This window comes from Giraffa tippelskirchi, chromosome 10 (assembly GCF_054371585.1).
Source record: "Giraffa tippelskirchi isolate mGirTip1 chromosome 10, T2T-mGirTip1v1.2.pri, whole genome shotgun sequence".
Lineage (NCBI taxonomy): Eukaryota > Metazoa > Chordata > Mammalia > Artiodactyla > Giraffidae > Giraffa > Giraffa tippelskirchi.
The window spans coordinates 153,809,241-153,826,399 of NC_137284.1; the positions used below are offsets into that span (position 1 = coordinate 153,809,241).

At 40.6% G+C, this 17,159-nt stretch overlaps 1 protein-coding gene across 4 annotated transcripts in view; it reads left to right on the top strand.

Moving 5' to 3' along the window:
* The window catches only part of CNTNAP2 (contactin associated protein 2), a 2,222,175-nt gene that overhangs the window by 1,815,852 nt on the left and 389,164 nt on the right, over window positions 1-17,159 (top strand). For all 4 annotated transcript variants that reach the window (XM_081537160.1, XM_081537161.1, XM_081537162.1 and 1 more), the window contains one exon: window positions 9,378-9,505. In XM_081537160.1, coding sequence (XP_081393286.1) covers window positions 9,378-9,505 — 128 coding nt within the window. The remainder of the gene's footprint in view (window positions 1-9,377; window positions 9,506-17,159) is intronic.

Consider the following 17,159-nt stretch of genomic DNA (forward strand, 5'->3'; position numbering starts at 1 on the left):
AAGCACGGTAAAGGAGAGTTATTTAGTAAGATTTGTTATGCAGGTTTAAGTCAGTGCCTTCTTCACTGAAAAAAGTCATTAAGAGCCCTTTTATTCCAGGTGCAGGAGAGAGACATCTCTACAAACGAAATTTTCCTTTACAAAAAGAAAACTTGTGCCCTGTTTTTGGAGTTTTTCTTGTGTCTACTGATCTCAGTGGCCTTTAGCTCAAAATACTCTACATGCCAAAGAGGCATATTTCAGAGTTGCATATTCTGATACTCTTCAAAACCAAAATATATATAACTTACCTATGTAAAGAAACAATGGCCCAGATAAATTTAGTAACTTGCTTTTACATAGACTCAGAGTTGCAATCAGACTCCTGTCTTTAAGATTTAATTATTTCCGCTGTATTAATTATACATGAAACGTCTAATTGAATACTATTTTCTAAAGAAAAACTAAAACTTCAATTACAGAAAAGAAATAATGAAAGTGTTACAAGAGCTTTCAAGGAACTCCAATTATAAGAAAGATCTCTTTCTCATTTCTTAGCATTGATAGTGAGCACATACTGAAGACTATTGTAGGATTGTGCCTAGTTGACTTCTATGTTTATTCATGTGTTTGTTCAGTCATGAAACATATGGAATGAGCCACTTTTAGGTGCACTGGTATTTAGTTTATAAAGTTGTAGGAGACAATATATCTGGCCTCAGGGAACTTGCATTCCAGAAGGAAAATCAAAAAAGAACAATTTGCATAGAATCCTGAAATGGTTACAAAGGCTTTCTAAGAGATTCTAAACTGAACAGATAATTGTCAGGCATTTACAAAAGGCCTAAGCTATTCCCACTGAAAAGGAGTAATTGAATTTGTAATTACTTTCATTTCATAGGGGACATATTCCGGGATTCTAAAGATCTAATTGTGATGGTTGTTTTCTTAATTACTCTAATTGCTTTGTAGAAAACACTACCTTACATCCATTGAGGAAAGCGCAATAGTCAATGGAGACTGAGGACACCATTAGAAGTATTTTCAAAGTTCTACTTTATTGTGTATCAGATAGCTGTGTTGTTTATTTCAGCTTGTAATGAGACAGCCACACTGAGATAGCCCTCATGTGCACTGTGAACAAAGGCATTGGCTTCTGATCCTACTTTTTCTAAACGAACATAAAGGAACTGGCCAACCTCCTCCATGTGATGGTAGGCCTGCCATTTTAAGAGCATCTGATCACCTCCATATAGTTGTTTCAAGGATGCTAGGAATATTCCTCTTTCTCCCCAGTCCTGCCTCTATCATTCATAGAGATCTGATTTCCAAGAGCAGTCTTTTGCCCCATGAAGGCATCACTTTAATTAAACATGAATGAAAAAAAAATGGTTTGTCACATTATTCTCTGAAAGTGGTTTTAGTAGGGGTAAAGACAGAGGAAGAGTGAAAGCATTAATATCCTATTAAAGGAAAGACAGTGGGTTGCATCCCTGGGAAGAGAAGATACAGAAAGATGGAGTTCAGTAACAAAAACAAACAAACAAACAAAAAAGAGTAAAACATTCTCACTTAATTCAAAACAAATATGTTAACGAAAACTGTCCATAACCCTGGGTTTCCCAGGTGGCTCAGTGGTAAAGAATCCGCCTGCCGATGCACGAGACACAAGAGATGCGAGTTCCATCCCTGGGTGGGGAAGATCCCCTGGAGAAGGAAGTGGCAACCCGCTCCAGTATTCTTGCCTAGGAAATCCCATGCACAGAGGAACCTGGTGGGCTGTAGTCCATAGGGTTTCAGGAGTAGGATACAACTTAGCCACTAACTCACCACCACCAGGAATGTAGGTCTTGACTCTACCTTCTTTCCACTCCTTCTGCCCATCTTGTGGTTCCTTTTTATATCTGTCGTCATGAAAAATCTTTTCTGCTTGTCTTCAGGTCATTCTCATAGACAGTTAATCTGGAAATAGTTGTTATTTTGCTGAGCCCGTGAAGAAGGGGAGTTCAGGGTCTTCCAGCTCTGCCAGCTTGGCCAAATCCATCCGACCTACTTTTTCTGAGTACATGTTATGGAAAAAGTAAAATCTACTTTTCCTGAAATGCCAATCCACTCCATACTGGAGTCCATGGGGTTGCAAAGAGTTGGACACGACTTAGCAACTACACAACAGCAACAACTTTTTCCAAAATAGCACGGGAACGGCTATTAGAAGATATAAGGGATCCAAAGGAAAAATACAAAGACAAAGAACATATTGTTTGAACCAAAAATTACATAAAATATTCCCAGAAGTTAAAGGCAGTCCTTGAGGTGAAGATTTGATGCTATAAAGTACTGGCATTTCCAGGAGATGAGGGTTGCAAATGGTGACAGTTGAAGAGAATTTTACTTTTAGGCATGTCCTGGTAAACCATGGATGTTTGGTTTTTGATGAATGGGATACACTTCCTATTTTAAAGGTAGTTCAGAAACTTGCCATTGACCCTTTTCCTATCCCCAGACCTTGGCACCCATTAATCTACTTTATATGTTAGTCTTTTCCGGACATTTCATATGAACAGAATCATGGCATGTGTGGTCTTCTGTGTCTGACTTCTTCCACTTAGCATCATGTTTTTGAGGTTTATTCATTTTGTGTTGTATGTGTTCACATTTTATTTCCTCTATTGCTGAACAATGTTCTGTTGTATAGATATGCTATCTTTTGCTTATCCTTTTGCTAGTTGATGGACATTTGGGTTGTTTCCACTTTGGGGCTATTGTGAATAAAGCTTCTGTAATCATCTACCTAAAGGTCTTTGTGTGGTCGTATGCTTTTCTTTGGGTAGATACCAGGAATGGAATTCTGGGGTCATATGGTAAACCTATGTGTAACTTTTTAGAAACTACCAAACTGCTTTCAAAAGTGATTGCCCCACTTTACAATCCCATCAGTGATGTGTGATGACTTTAGTTTCCTCCAATCCTTGGCAACACTTGTTATTATCTGTCCTTTCTATTACAGCTATTCTGAGGGGAGTAAAGTGGCATCTCAGGAGACTTTTAATTTCATGTCTCTAATGACTAATAATATTAAGTATCTTCTCATGTGTTTATTCCCCATTTCTATGTCTCTTTTTGTGACATCCTCTGTAGCTAAATCTTTGACTTCCTGGATTCTTCCAGAAATTTCTACCTTAGGTGATTCTGTGATGGGAATACGTGAAAGTTCACTGACTGTAATTCTGTGTGTTTGTTTTAAGTAACCAAGTACTTCTAAAACTTCATAAACCGGAAGAAATTCTTCTCTGCTAGAGTTATGGAACATACTCATAGTGTGGTAACTTTTATAACATCTGGTAGAAAAGCAAGCTTATCATTGCAGAAGCTTAGACTGTTCATTTTCCTTCAGGGTTTTTTTGTTTTTGTTTTTTTACTGAACTGAGGGCAAGACCAATCTGCCTAGAGGCTTGTTTGCTTTCTCAGCAGGAAAAGAAAAGAAGGCAAGGGAAGAGCAGCAGAGTAAGACAGAATTCCTCAGGAAAATAGTACTGAAGTAAAAAAACCATCGTGCCAGGTTAGAGAAGCAAATTCTGCAGAATCAAGTTTTCTTTTAATAACAACACTGATAGAAAGATTACAGGAGAGTCTGAGTTCAGGGCCTATTGGAAATGGATGATAGAATTTTTTTTAGTGTACCAGCCCAGCAACAGATGTAATTAGATTATGCTAACGTGATAAACAGTTACTGAATATCTCTCTAAATTAGATTGACCTCGATCGTTAAAGATCATAACTTTCAATGAAGTCTTGTTTTGCTTGCTAAATAATTTTCACACTGGTGCTAAGATAGAAGTCTTATAGGTGTTTGGAAGGGAGCCTCTTGAGGTCGCGGTTTATTTTCTATCCACTCCCACGTCAGGTTTTGAAAGTGGGTTATGCTGCAGGATCATATCAGGTGCTAGTCAAGCCACTTTATTGCCACCCGTGAATTTGTTGCTACAACCAATTTGTTTCCAGTGGAGTCGACTGTTTTGTGAGTTTGAAACACAGTTGTTTGTGACTTTAAAATCTCTAGAGCCCTATTTATATCCCTTATCAAAAATGGTTGAGAAGGTAACTTTATATATATTTTTTTCTCAGCTGATTATGCTGTCCTATTTTCTTCATTTGAGGAGTATCTGAGGGTTATCTCTACAATAGTCCCTCATCCGAGGTTTTGCTTTATGTGGTTTCAGTTAACCTCAGTCAACAGTGATCTGAAAGTATTAAATGGAAAAGTTCAGAAATCAACAATTCAGTTGTTTTAAATTGCACTGTTTTGAGTAGTGTGACGAAATCTGATGCCATCCTTCTCCATCCTCTTAGAAAGGGAATCAACCCTTTGCCCAGCATGTTCCACCAAGATGGCCACTTATTAGCCTTCTGGGTTATCAGATGGACTGTCATGGTATTGCAGTTATTTTGTTCATTTTACTTAATAATGACCCCAAAGCGCAAGAGTAGTAATGCTGGCAATTCAGATATGCCAAAGAGAAGCCAGTAAGTACTGCTGTTAACTGAAAAGGCAGTGATTTAATAAGGAAAGAAAACCACATGGTGAGGTTGCTAAGGTTTATGTTAAGAATGAATCTTCTATCCATGAAATTGTGAAGAAGGAAGAAGAAACGCATGGTAGTTTTGCTATCACACCTCAGACTGCAAAAGTTATACCATAGTGCTTAGTTAGGATGGAAAAGGCATTAAGATATTGTATGTGTGTGTGAGAGGCCATATTCACAGCTTTATAATGCTATCTTGTTATAACTGTCTTATTTTACCATTAGTTGTTAATCCCATATTGGGCCTCATTTATAAATTAAGCTCTATCACAGATATACAGAGTAGGTATAGCTAAAAAGCTTTTGAATTGTGATGCTGGAGAAGACTTCAAAACTATGGTTTTTCCAGTGGTCATGTATGGATGTGAGAGGTGGACTATAGAGAAAGCTGAGTGCTGAAGAATGGATGCTTTTGAACTGTCGTGTTGGAGAAGACTCTTGAGAGTCCCTTGGACTGCAAGGAGATCAAACCAGGCAATCCTAAAGGAAATTAACCCTGGCTATTCACTGGAAGGACTGATGCTGAAGTTGAAGCTCCATTACTTTGGCCTTGTGATGCAAAGAGCCGACTCATTGGGAAAGACCTTGATGCTGGGAAAGATTGAAGGCAAAAGCTGAAGAGGGTGGTAGAGGATGAGGTGGTTGGATAGCATCACCGACTCAATGGACATGAATTTGAGCAAACTCTGGGAGATAGTGAAGGACAGGGAAGCCTGGCATGCTGCAGTCCATGGGGTTTCAAAGAGTCAGATATGACTTAGCAACTGAACAACATAGGGAAAAACATAGTACATATGGGGTTCAGTACTATCCATGATTTCAGCCATCCACTGGGGGTCTTGGAACATATCCCTGAGGCTAAAGGGGATTTGTGTATTAGCTGAATTGTAACCTTTTGTAAACTTCTATGTATCACTAAAGATGGTGGTTAGTTTGGGGCCTGGGGTAGTTCTAGATCACTTTTACCAAGTATGTTGATGGTATATGGGATGTTTGTGAATATAACATTACTGATACCTTTGAATTTACTATCTCAACATTTCGAGATAGCTAAGTATATCTTTAAAAGTACATTTTCACTTCGTCTGTAAATGAAAATAAAAAGGGTTTTTAATTAACATAGTTGCTTTTGGTTTTCTTCTGATTTATTTTTCCTCTCCTTTCCCCACCCCCTTGTGGAAAATCCTTGATTAGGATCCAGATAATCTAGAACTGAATCCAGACTCAATGGTTATTGAGCTGGTGACTTGGTCAAGATAAATTATCTGATTCTTGTCAGTTAAATGGGGATAATGATGCCTCTATGGAAGAATTGATTTCAGATTAGATGTTGTCTACAAGAAACAGTGTGATGTACACAGGTGCTCAGTGGTAGATGCCCTATTGTTATTATTGTTTTCTATGAATTACAGCAATGTTCATATTTTTGATCCTTTTCCTATTTTTCAAAAATTTTGAAGACATATTTATAAATAAGTATAAAAATAAGACATAGGTTTGGTGAATTAACATTTTATGTTCAATATAAAACAAAATTTTTAACAATGATATAAAGTTGACATTAATATTTTTTCTAAAATAGTAATAGAAATTAATAGTTTTTTCCTTTAATTGGCTTTATAACTGTGATGTGATTAAATACACATTATTTTATATAGTCTTAAATGACTGATTTGAAGATTTGCCTCTCTGTTGTTTTTTTCATTTTGACACTTGACTTTATTGGCTATCACAAGTGAAAAATAGTACCTCAAGGTACGTATAACAAACTAGGTAAAAGTATATTTCCAGATGAATCATGATGTTAATTTTTCACCTTTATTGACCAGAAATGGAAAGGTTTTGATAAAATGTAGTAAATTTCTATTATCTCTGAGTCAGTTTTATTTGCAAAGTAATTGATTAATGACCCATTTCAGAATTATAACATAAGTCCAAAATCCATTGGAACTCTATGTTTACCAGTTTATTACGTATATTTTAAAACTATGTTTGCAAGTTGTAGAAGTATATAGGTATGTAAATTCTTATGAGATTATGCACACATCAATTTTGGCAATAAAATTACATAATGATTGGAATATTTCCAAACATTTGTTTTCAAATTACCCTTATATTAGCACAAGATTTGTTATAAAGTCGTCACTTTCTCACTCATCATAAATGAACTGACAGTACCGAGTATCAGGTAAAGATGTTGAGCACCCTGACATGTGACGGTCACATAGTGCAACTTCAGTCAAAACATTGATTACTGTTAAGTTCTAAGTTATTTCTCACCACTAGAGTGAATAAATGTCAGCTTAAATTTTTTTTCCCACCTCAGAGATAGTCTCATATCCCTTCCCTAACCCTACACTCAATTGTGAGATAAGTTGCACATTAGGCCAACGTGATTATCAGTGGGATATTTGATCAGTCAGTTCCCAAAAGAAAAATGCATACTGATGATTTGGAGTAAGAGTTAAGAGCATTTTCTTAAGGGACCAGATAATATTTTAGGCATCCAGGGCCACATGGTCTCTATCACAGCTACTCAACTCTGCCGATGCAGCCTGGAAACACCATAGAGGATATGTAAAAAAGAAAGAAAAATTTAAAAGAAAAAAATTTTAAGTAAAATTTTTAAAAAATTTAAAAGTTTTAAAAAAACTTTCAAAAATTAAAAGTTTTATTTCAGTAAAATTTTACATATGGACACTGACTTTGATTTTTATGTAATTTCCATATGGCATAAAATATTGTTCTGCTTTGGATTTCTTTTCAACTATTTAAAACAAATTTTAAATGGCTTATGGTCCATCCCAGAAAAAGCAGCAAGATGAATTTTTCTCAGGTCTTAGCTTGCAGATCCCTTACTCAGATGATAATGAACTTGTAGAGAATCTCAGCCTGAAATTCCACAGGAATGTACATTATTCCAGTAGATTGTCAAATTACAAGGGTGTTTGCATTTATTGTCCCTTTAAGAAACACTAAATATGAAAATTCAATAGCAAAGACTTTCTTCCCTCTCTGACATAATATTAACTGCTGCTGCTAAGTCGCTTCAGTCGTGTCCGACTCTGTGCGACCCCATAGACGGCAGCCCACCAGTCTCCGCCGTCCCTTCTCCAGGCAAGAATACTGGAGTGGGTTGCCATTGCCTTCTCCAATAATATTGACTGATAGAAGTTCTAATATAAGGAGTGAAAGTGTTAGTCACTCACTCATGTCCAACTCTTTTGTGGCCCCATGGACTGTAGCCCACCGGGCTCTTCTGTCCATGGGATTCTCCAGGCAAGAATGCTGGAGTAGGTAACCATTCCCTTCTCCAGGGGATCTTCCTGATCCAGGGATTGAACCTGAGTCTCCTGCATTACAGGCAGATTCTTTACTGTCTGAGTCACCAGGAGGTGGGCTTACAAATTATTTGAAGCTGGATCATCAGTAGCTGCAATGTCAGTACAAGCTACAGTGCTTTTCTGCATGATCTTGTTCTCATTTGATTTTAAAAAAAAGTTAACTTTGTCTTGGAAACACTGACATAACAAAGCAGTGGGAAAATACACTTGTTTGCGGTCCACTGGCTAAATTCTGTGACTCCTTCCTGGGTTTCTGTGGGTCCTGACACATGAAGGAACGTGTGTTCAGTGACATTCTAGAAAGTCAGAGGAGCCAGTAACTGCTCCTAACAGCACAGCATTTTGGAGGCAGGTTTCCAAGTTTGGTTCTCCTCAACTGCCAGCAAGAGATGCAACTGGCAGATCTTTCTCCTGACTACTGAACTCTCTCTCTCATTCTCCCGTCATCCAAAATCAGTTTTCTTTCCTGTGATCAGTTGTACATACAGTTTCAAAATTCTCATTTACGTTTAGGCCAAACAGTGCACAAAATCATGCAAAAAGATAAATGTGTGGAATGACTTGATCCTGTTGTGTGCCTCCCAGACATCCAGCCCCAAGTCAGGGGATCTCTCAGCCACAGCAGAACAAAAAGAGGATGAGGGCCAGGCGTTTCCTATCAAGGTAAAATCTGTCCTGCAGCATAACTCACCTTGGCTCCATCCCCAAGAACATCTCCTGTATTTCTATGCTTCATCCTAGAATCAGTGCTTTACAACTAGCTTTGCCCGCTGCCTCTATTTAGGGTGGGTACAGGGTTGAGTTAGGAGACCTGAAATAAGATAGGCATAAACAGGAGGAGAAATCCAAGAAAAAAGCCAAGTTGGGCGTGCATCTAAACTCCACTCCTCGTTATAGATGGAAATAGACACTTAGTGAGCACCTGCTCTGGTTGGAAACTTCATAAAGTCTCTTGGTTGGTAAAATAAACAAGAAGAGATGAAGGAACAAAAAGTGTCTCTTATTTAGCTGATGCACAGCAGGAAAGAAAGCAATTAAGGAGACAAGGGTATTTTTTTAATAGGGCTTTGTTTCTCATTTTATGCAAGAGATCACGTTGACTTTGTTGAACTTTTGATTCCATGACAGCAGCAAACTCTACACGCATGCTCAGGTGTTTGAAGTGAGTGCTTCAAGCAACATGGTAGTCTACACTCAACCTGAAACAGTATGCTGTGTACTGGTTGTGACTCTGGAAAGCAGGGTGTCAGTTCTGTTTTTCAGAAAGCAAAGAGGTCACAGTTGCTCCTGAGCCATGAGTTGCAAAACCACCAAGTGGAAGAGAGAAACAACTCTTTAACTGTGGTTCTAGTTAGTGAACCTCTGAGGAGTTATTGGAATACGGTCATTTGTCTGACAACTTAAACAATAATCAGAAAAGCTGTGCTTTTAACGTAGCCTCCTCACGTGTTTGTCTTTCTTTGTGATTCAGGAGGAAGGATGCTGGTTTCTTATCCTACAAAGATCACCTGCCAGTCAGCCAGGTGGTGGTTGGAGATACCGACCGGCAAGGCTCAGAAGCCAAACTGAGTGTGGGTCCCCTGCGCTGCCAAGGAGACAGTAAGTGTGCCTGCAGTGGTGGCTTGCACCTTCTTATCAATTTTAAATAGTGTTTGCCAGCACATCAGAGGTCGGCAGAAAAACAGATTGCTCTTTGGTATAAACAGAGCCAAGTAGAGGGCTAGGTAGGCCTTAATACATAGAGGAGGGTGACAGCTATAAAGTCTCCAATATAGGAGCCTAGATCTGGGCTTAAGTGTGGACATTCATCTTTCTTATATATTTGTAGGTAACGATTGTGACTACCTAAGTTTATGGTGATAAAAGTAGCAATGCTAATAGCATAAGCAGCACTCAACAGCTGTGATTCCACTGAGTGCTGCTGTTAATGCCATTAGCATGACTATTTATATCACCATAAACTCAGTTTATGGTGATATAAATAGTCACATTATGGCTTAATGTATCATTGTAAACTCAGATTATGGTCATATAAAGTTTGACATTATTGCTATCAAGTTTCATCATCATCAGAGCTTGATGGTCCCATGTAAGCCAAGGAGTATTTCTGTAACTACATCTTGCTTTCGAATTTGGGCACCACAGAGAGGAATTTGGGGCTGCAGGAAGTCAGGGAGTGAGAGCAATGATCCCACCTAATTAAGGGTACCCTTAGGATTTTATGCCGTGTGATACCCTCTAGTGTGCTTTATGTGCAGTCAGAGGGAGATGGTGACAGGTTGCTGTGGGGATTCTGCGATGAGCATCCTGGGTCTCATTTCCCCTCTTCTTGTTGGCACACCTGGTTCGGGCAACCCTTCCGGGAGTTCTGTGCTTTTGTGATTGCGTGCAGGGCATCAGGAGACCTGGATTCTGTTCCCTGGGTAACTGACTTTCCTGGAGACCTCAGGCAGATCCCCCTGTTTTTCTCAGCTGTGGTGCTGAGAATACCACCCGCATCCCAACTTCTCCTGAGGAGGCCATAAAGATTTTAGTGCCCGGATCTGGATTCCTCCTAGCGAAGCATCCTGTGAGATGGACTGTTATTACCACTTCCATAAATCAAGAGAGAATTAGACCTACTTGATGTAATAAATTATTGCATCCACTCAAGGAGGTGTCCTAAGGAATGTAACGATGCATGCTCAGCTGTTTACTGCTTAGTACATTGAGGCTGTCGGCAATTAAACCACACGATGTTCCAGATACAAAGGAGAGTTGCAGCCTGTTCTGATTTTTCTCTTCTTACATACAGAAAATGAATGTGCTATCCTTAAAATTAAATTGGTCAGAAGAACTTTATCATGCATTTACTGGACAATAATACTTCTTTTGTCTAGTCAAGTTTAACAGAACTGTACGATAAGAAATTAGTTTCAACTGCTTAAGAAAAAGATATTGACATAAAATAATAATATAGATGCATTTTAAACATATTTTGAGAGATGGATTATAGTGTCATGCTCAAAATAGGCAGGTTCTCATGCGCTGTCCAATGAAAATCAGTTTCTTTTTATCATAATTACTCATTAATATATAAAGATATTCTCACTTGTCAATTCTAATCATGAAGTTAGCTTTGAATTAGATATGGGGTTCCCCTTAAGTAATGGATTAACTCAATATAGTTATGAAATCCAGCTTCTGCAGATTTTTGTTATCATTCTTAAAGAAAAGATCCCAGCTACGTTAAACAGTATATGTGGGAGTATATTAACAGTTTATAGCTAATATTAGCATGTTTTCTCATACTAAATCAGTCCTCAGGAAGAATTTATTAAGTGTCTGCTATTTGTCTAGCACTTTACTAGGTGTTCTGTGAATTAAAAAAAAAACAAAGTTCAAGTCATGTTTTGTGAAAAGCACATACAAAAGTATTGGAAAACACAAAATGTTTTATAATTTAATAGATTTGTGATGTAAAAGTATTGCAACTGATGCTGAAGAAAGAAGTGATCTATGTTTCAGGAAGACTTTATATTTAGAAAGGAGAATAGGAGAAGTCTGGTGGTCAGTGTTTATTTGCATTTTTCTCCCAAGGCTCTTGCTCTTAGAAACATTCGTAGGATGGTTGATAGACAAAGAGCTGTCCTGTTCACTGACGCTTTGTGGCCTCCAGCTTCTTGTAGGACTGCAGCTTCATCAACACTTCTTAATCCATGTTTTACCTGATACTTCATGCAAACAAAAGCACAGTGAATCTTTAATTGCAATTATGTGAAACACTTTTGTGTCCGAGAGAGAAATCTTCGGTTTTTGCAGGCAACTGGCAATATTCCACACCTGTACATGAACGGCCAGGTACCAGTTAGCAGTTTTGATGCCCACCTTCTTTTTCAGAATGTTCTAACATGAACACAGTAATGATAAACTGCCCTAATCATAGCATTTCCCAGGTTTTACACATGTGTGGTTTCCTTGGATACAGCCCCCTGTGAGCTGAGTAAGGTAAATATTAGCCTTTCTGTTTTACAAATGAACAAAATATTTCTTTGGAAATGTCATTTAAGCAACAAACTTCTGTGCCCCCTCGCAGCCTCTGTGAGGCTCCCAGAGGAAAGACAGAGCAGAGGAAAGCAGCTTCCTCTGCACAAGGTCAGGCTTGTTTCCTTGTCTCTATTTGCATCTCTAAGTCTACAACAGAAATTAAATTGTTTAAAATATGTGTCATCTGGGTCTCTCCCCACCCGCATCCAGTTACCAATACTGCATGAATGTTGGGGGAATTAAATTCTAATTTGTATAACTTGAAAAGTGACATCGTGCATATAGCCTGTTGTTTGCAGAGATTAACTCTGTGTCATTTACTGAGTCTGTGCCAAGCTACAGTTTAAAAAACCAAATCTGCTGCTGAGAAATGTCTTTCTCTATTTGAGGACTTGAATGATGACAGCCATCAGAAGCTGTCTCTTGAATTAGGTCTGGTTCTATCCCCCCAGTCTTAGAGAATGAAACAATTTTTGTGGGCTCTGACCAACCGTTTCGGCAGCTTCAGTTGATTTCATCATGCCTGCTGAGTTTCATTTTTACTTTGATTCATCTGCACTCATAGACCCATATAATCAAAATGCTAAGAAAAATCAGTGAGTTCCAGAATCTGCTATATTTCCCATATAGCACTGTAAAATGCTGATGCCCTCAGACTTTGGGGTCTTCTTTTTCAACCACATTCAAATGGAAACCTCAAATCTAAATGAAACTGGAAGTGTGACTGAGGACAGATGGTTAGCTGAGATAAACAGTAGCGGAAAATTACAAATCTCCCCTGACCCTAAATCGCACATACTCACCTAGGAGAAACATCGGAGCTATTTAGAGGATCGAAAGGGCTGATACAGTAGAAATTCTTTTCAAATTTAAATATGTAATTATTCTTGCAGGAGGTTGCTGAGCTTCTATGGAATTAGTTCAAAAACAAATTATGTCAGGTTTGGGAGGTAGAAATCCTTTTGGTAACTATATATAGTGACTATAATTAATTGTAGAAGGAAAGTACTTGCTAGATAATTGTCTTATTCTCAACCATATGAGGCTACGAGTCCCCATATCTCCTATAGGGATACAGGGACTTTAAACAATTAATTAAGAGCAAGTTTATTACAAAAGCAAGTGTTTTGAATACACCTGGGTAGAAACAATCAGGAGAACATGTTACTCAAGGACCTCTGTGTGCTAAGTCTTTTCATTCGTGTCTGACTCTTTGCGACCCTATGGACTATAACCCACCAGGCTCCTCTGTCCACGGGATTCTCCAGGCAAGAATACTGGAGTAGGTTGCCATTTCCTCCTCCAGGGGATCTTCGCAATACAGGGATCAAACCTGTGTCTCTTATGTCTCCTGCCTTTGCAGGCAGGTTCTTTACCACTAGCACCACCTGAGAAGCCCCAAGGACCTCTGAGTCCATGCCAGAAACCCACCTGGCTGTCAGCAGGGCAGGCAGAGCGCTGTAGTCACGGTGGGCATTTAAGATGTCAGTTCAGGTTCTTAGAGCTGCAGAGGTGACTCTGAGAGGCTGAGAAGAAAAGGTAAGACAGACACCATCCTATTTAGGGACACTCCGAGGGCAGAGACAACAAAAGAAATAAAGATGATGATGGAGCTTTATCCAAATGACAGTGGACATATGTTCTTTGGGAATGCAATCCTATGTGCCAGAGATGTATAAAGGCCACCCTCTACTGTAAGACGGTTGCAAACCAGGGCCTTTCCCGGCCATTCCCTTACCAAGAAGACAGGGTGAGGACTGTATCTAACGTGTCATTTCTCCAAGGATAAGACACTTCGGTGGGGGGATTCAAATGAGTATCCTTCCCCATAAGAGGGCCCCAGGGGCTCACACAGGCCATGCCACCTCCCTGCGTGAGACGCACTCAGTGCCGCCTAGGAGGCCTGGACAAGGAGAGGAGCGGCCGCTCATCTCCACTCAGGAGGGGCTGTGAGTGCAGAGGAAGCCACTCCCTGGGCTCCAGGGAAGAAGAGTCAGCGTGCTCACGCCACTTGTCTTTGCTGTTTCAGCCTTGGAAGAGACAAGAAAGGGAAAGGGCCCAGCATGCAGGTGATCCTGGTGGTTTAGTCGCTAAGTCAGGTAGTAGCGACCCCATGGACTGTAGCCCACCAGGCTCCTCTGTCCATGGGATTTTCTAGGCAAGAATACTGGAGTGGGTAGCCATTTCCTGCTCCAGAGCAATCTTCCCAACCCAAGGATCGAACCTGCATCTCCTGCATTAGCAGGTGGATTCTTTACCGCTGAGCCATCATGGAAGCCCCTATGCAGGCTGTGAACAAGCACTTTATATTCATTTTCTCCCGATTCTTCCAACATCCTCTATGTGATGATATCTTTGTGTTTTGTACCAAGGAGAAAATTGAATCAGACTTATTGCATGGTTTGCCAATAAGAGCTGGAGCCAGGAGATCTGTGTGGTTCCAGAGCAAATTCCAGAATGGACCGCAGTGGATCACTCTCAGTAATTCTGTCCTCAGAAGATGCTCCAAGCTCTTTTCCTTTCCCCACTTCTTCCCATGAAATGTAGCTGTATGTCCTTGGGTCAAGTATGTCTAAAAGCACAAACACAGAATCATGACATTCTAGCAGTGGAAGACACTTAGAGATCAGACAGTGCAAATCTCTCCGTTTCCAGACGTGGAAGCTTGGCTCCAGGGAGGTTAAGTGACTGAACCAGGGGCTCCCAGCTTGTTTATGGCAGAGTGCGTGGAGAGAGAGTTTGACAAGAGCCTTCATCTTTAATAATTCCCAGTGGCCAAGATGCATGCTGAGACCCAAAGAGAGAACTTTGACCTGGAATCCTGACCCCAGGTCCCTGCCCACCAACAGCTAAGCGGAGCACTAACGTGGTACTGAGCACTTCCTCTTGCCCTACTGTGGGATCAACCGACTGGAGACCTGACAGAAAACTCAGGGTCAGAGACAGAAAGTTAGTGACTTCAAGGTTTTTGTATTTTGTTCTTACTTCTGGTTCTAGGCAGTTTTTTAGCTGATAGTATCCAACAAGGGGCTTCCCTTATAGCTCAGTTGGTAAAGAATCTGCCTCCTGCAATGCACGATACCTGGGTTTGATTCGTGGGTCAGGAAGATCCCCTGGAGAAGGAAATGGTAACCCACTCCAGTATTGTTGCCTGGAGAATCCCATGGACAGAAGATCCTGGTAGACTATATAGCCCATGGGGTCACAAGAGTCGGACACGACTTAGTGACTAAACCACCACCCCCATCCAACAAGGGGGAGGGAAAAAGAGTTATGTGTAGAAACCATTAACTCCTTTTTTTTTTTCCTTAATGTCCCAGCCTCTGCTGCTGTTGCCACCGGCGACTACTGCCTGAGAAGCAGGAGTGGCACTAAGAACTAGCAGAAACAGTGAAATTTTTAGGATCAAAACCTAGGCTGATTCCCATTAAAGGACTGAGCCCTCTGGGCATGTCTGAGGGCAGCTCCAATGACAAAGGTGGCAGAGGTAGAAAGAAGGAAGCTTCTCTCTGGTCTCCAGACTCGGGAGTGATTTTGAACTGTTGGAAGTGGACAGAGCCCCAGGGAAGAGTCAGCTTTCATATTATTTGGCCTCTTAGCTTGAACTGCAAACCCACTGTGGAAATGAGCAGTAAAATTAGTTACAGTTTGGGGAGGAAAAAAGGTATTTCTATTTGATAATGTTGTTAATTCCCTCAGTCATGTCTGACTCCTTGCGACCCCATGAACTGCAGCACACCAGGCTTCCCTGTCCTTCCCTATCTCCCAGAATTTTCTCAGACTGTTGGCCATCGAGTCGGTGATGCCATCCAACCATCTCATCCTCTGTCGTCCCCTTCTCCTCCTGCCTTCAATCTTTCCCAGAATCACAGTCTTTTCCAATGAGTCAGCTCTTCGCATCAGGTGGCCAAGTATCAGAGCTTCAGCTTCAGCGTCAGTCCTTCCAATGAATATTCACAGTTGATTTCCTTTAGGATAATAGATGTGATGATATTTGATAATAGATGTGTTGTTTGTGTGCATGTGGCTGCCTTCTCAACACTGTTTGTGTTCAGAGGAATCACCCATCCCCCAGAGGAGATCTGCCTGGCTGAGCAAGTCTCTCTTCCTTTCTGAACTTGTCACAGGATCCCAGAGGCAGGAGGGACTTTGTTCTGTGAATTGAATCCCCACAACTGGGTTCCTCTGCTGAACTTTCCAAGCGGACTCTCTAATCTTACAAAAGAGTGTTAGGCTTGCTCCATTGGTTCTAAGAATTCCTGAGGTGGAACATGCTCAGAATCAAGAAAATTACTAGGTGAAACAGTTTCTTATCTGTCCAGTATCTACGCCTGGAATTTAATTCAACCTAACAGGATTTACTGAGGAAATGGGGCATGATTCTCATCCCGGATCAGTTTGTTTTTGTTTGTTTGTTTTTTAAACTTTTATTTTGTATTGCTGCTGCTGCTGCTACTGCTAAGTCGCTTCAGTCGTGTCCGACTCTGTGCGACCCCATAGACGGCAGCCCACCGGGCTCCCCCGTCCCTGGGATTCTCCAGGCAAGAATACTGGAGTGGGTTGCCATTTCCTTCTCCAATTTTGTATTGGGGTGTAGCCAATTAACAAAGTTGTGATAGTTTCAGGTGAATGGTGAAGGGATTCAACCATACATATCCATTCTCCCCCAAATGCTTCTGCCATCCAGGCTGCCACATAGCATTGAGCAGAGTTCTGTGTTCCCTACAGTAGGTCCTTGTTGGTTATAGCTTATGTTTCATAGAGAGTGACAAGTCTGGTAAAGTGGAAATTTGGATGGAAACTTGGATTCTTAGTGGAAGTTTGAAAACGCTTGGAGGTCTTGAGTATCGGTGCTTTCCAAACTTTAACGTGCTCAGAAATTACCTGGGGATCTTGATAAAATGCAGATTTCAGCTCAGGCAGTCTGGGCCAGGACTAGAGATGCCACTGTGACGGCCACTGGCTCGTGGTCCGCACTCTGAGCAGCAGCATTAGAGAGCAGCACGTTGGATAGTGTAGACTTGGGGATTCTACACACCTGGCTCCTCATCCCGGCTCCCTCCCTCACCAGCCATGTGCCTTTGAACCAGTTCCTTAACCTCTCTGAGCTTCTACTTCCTGCTCACAACCTTCTCTCAGCTGCAAATGAGAATAATCACAGCTACATCACTGCAGTGGTTCTTTTAAACTAAAATTCCCTGCGGCTTTGCACACGGTCCACGTTCTC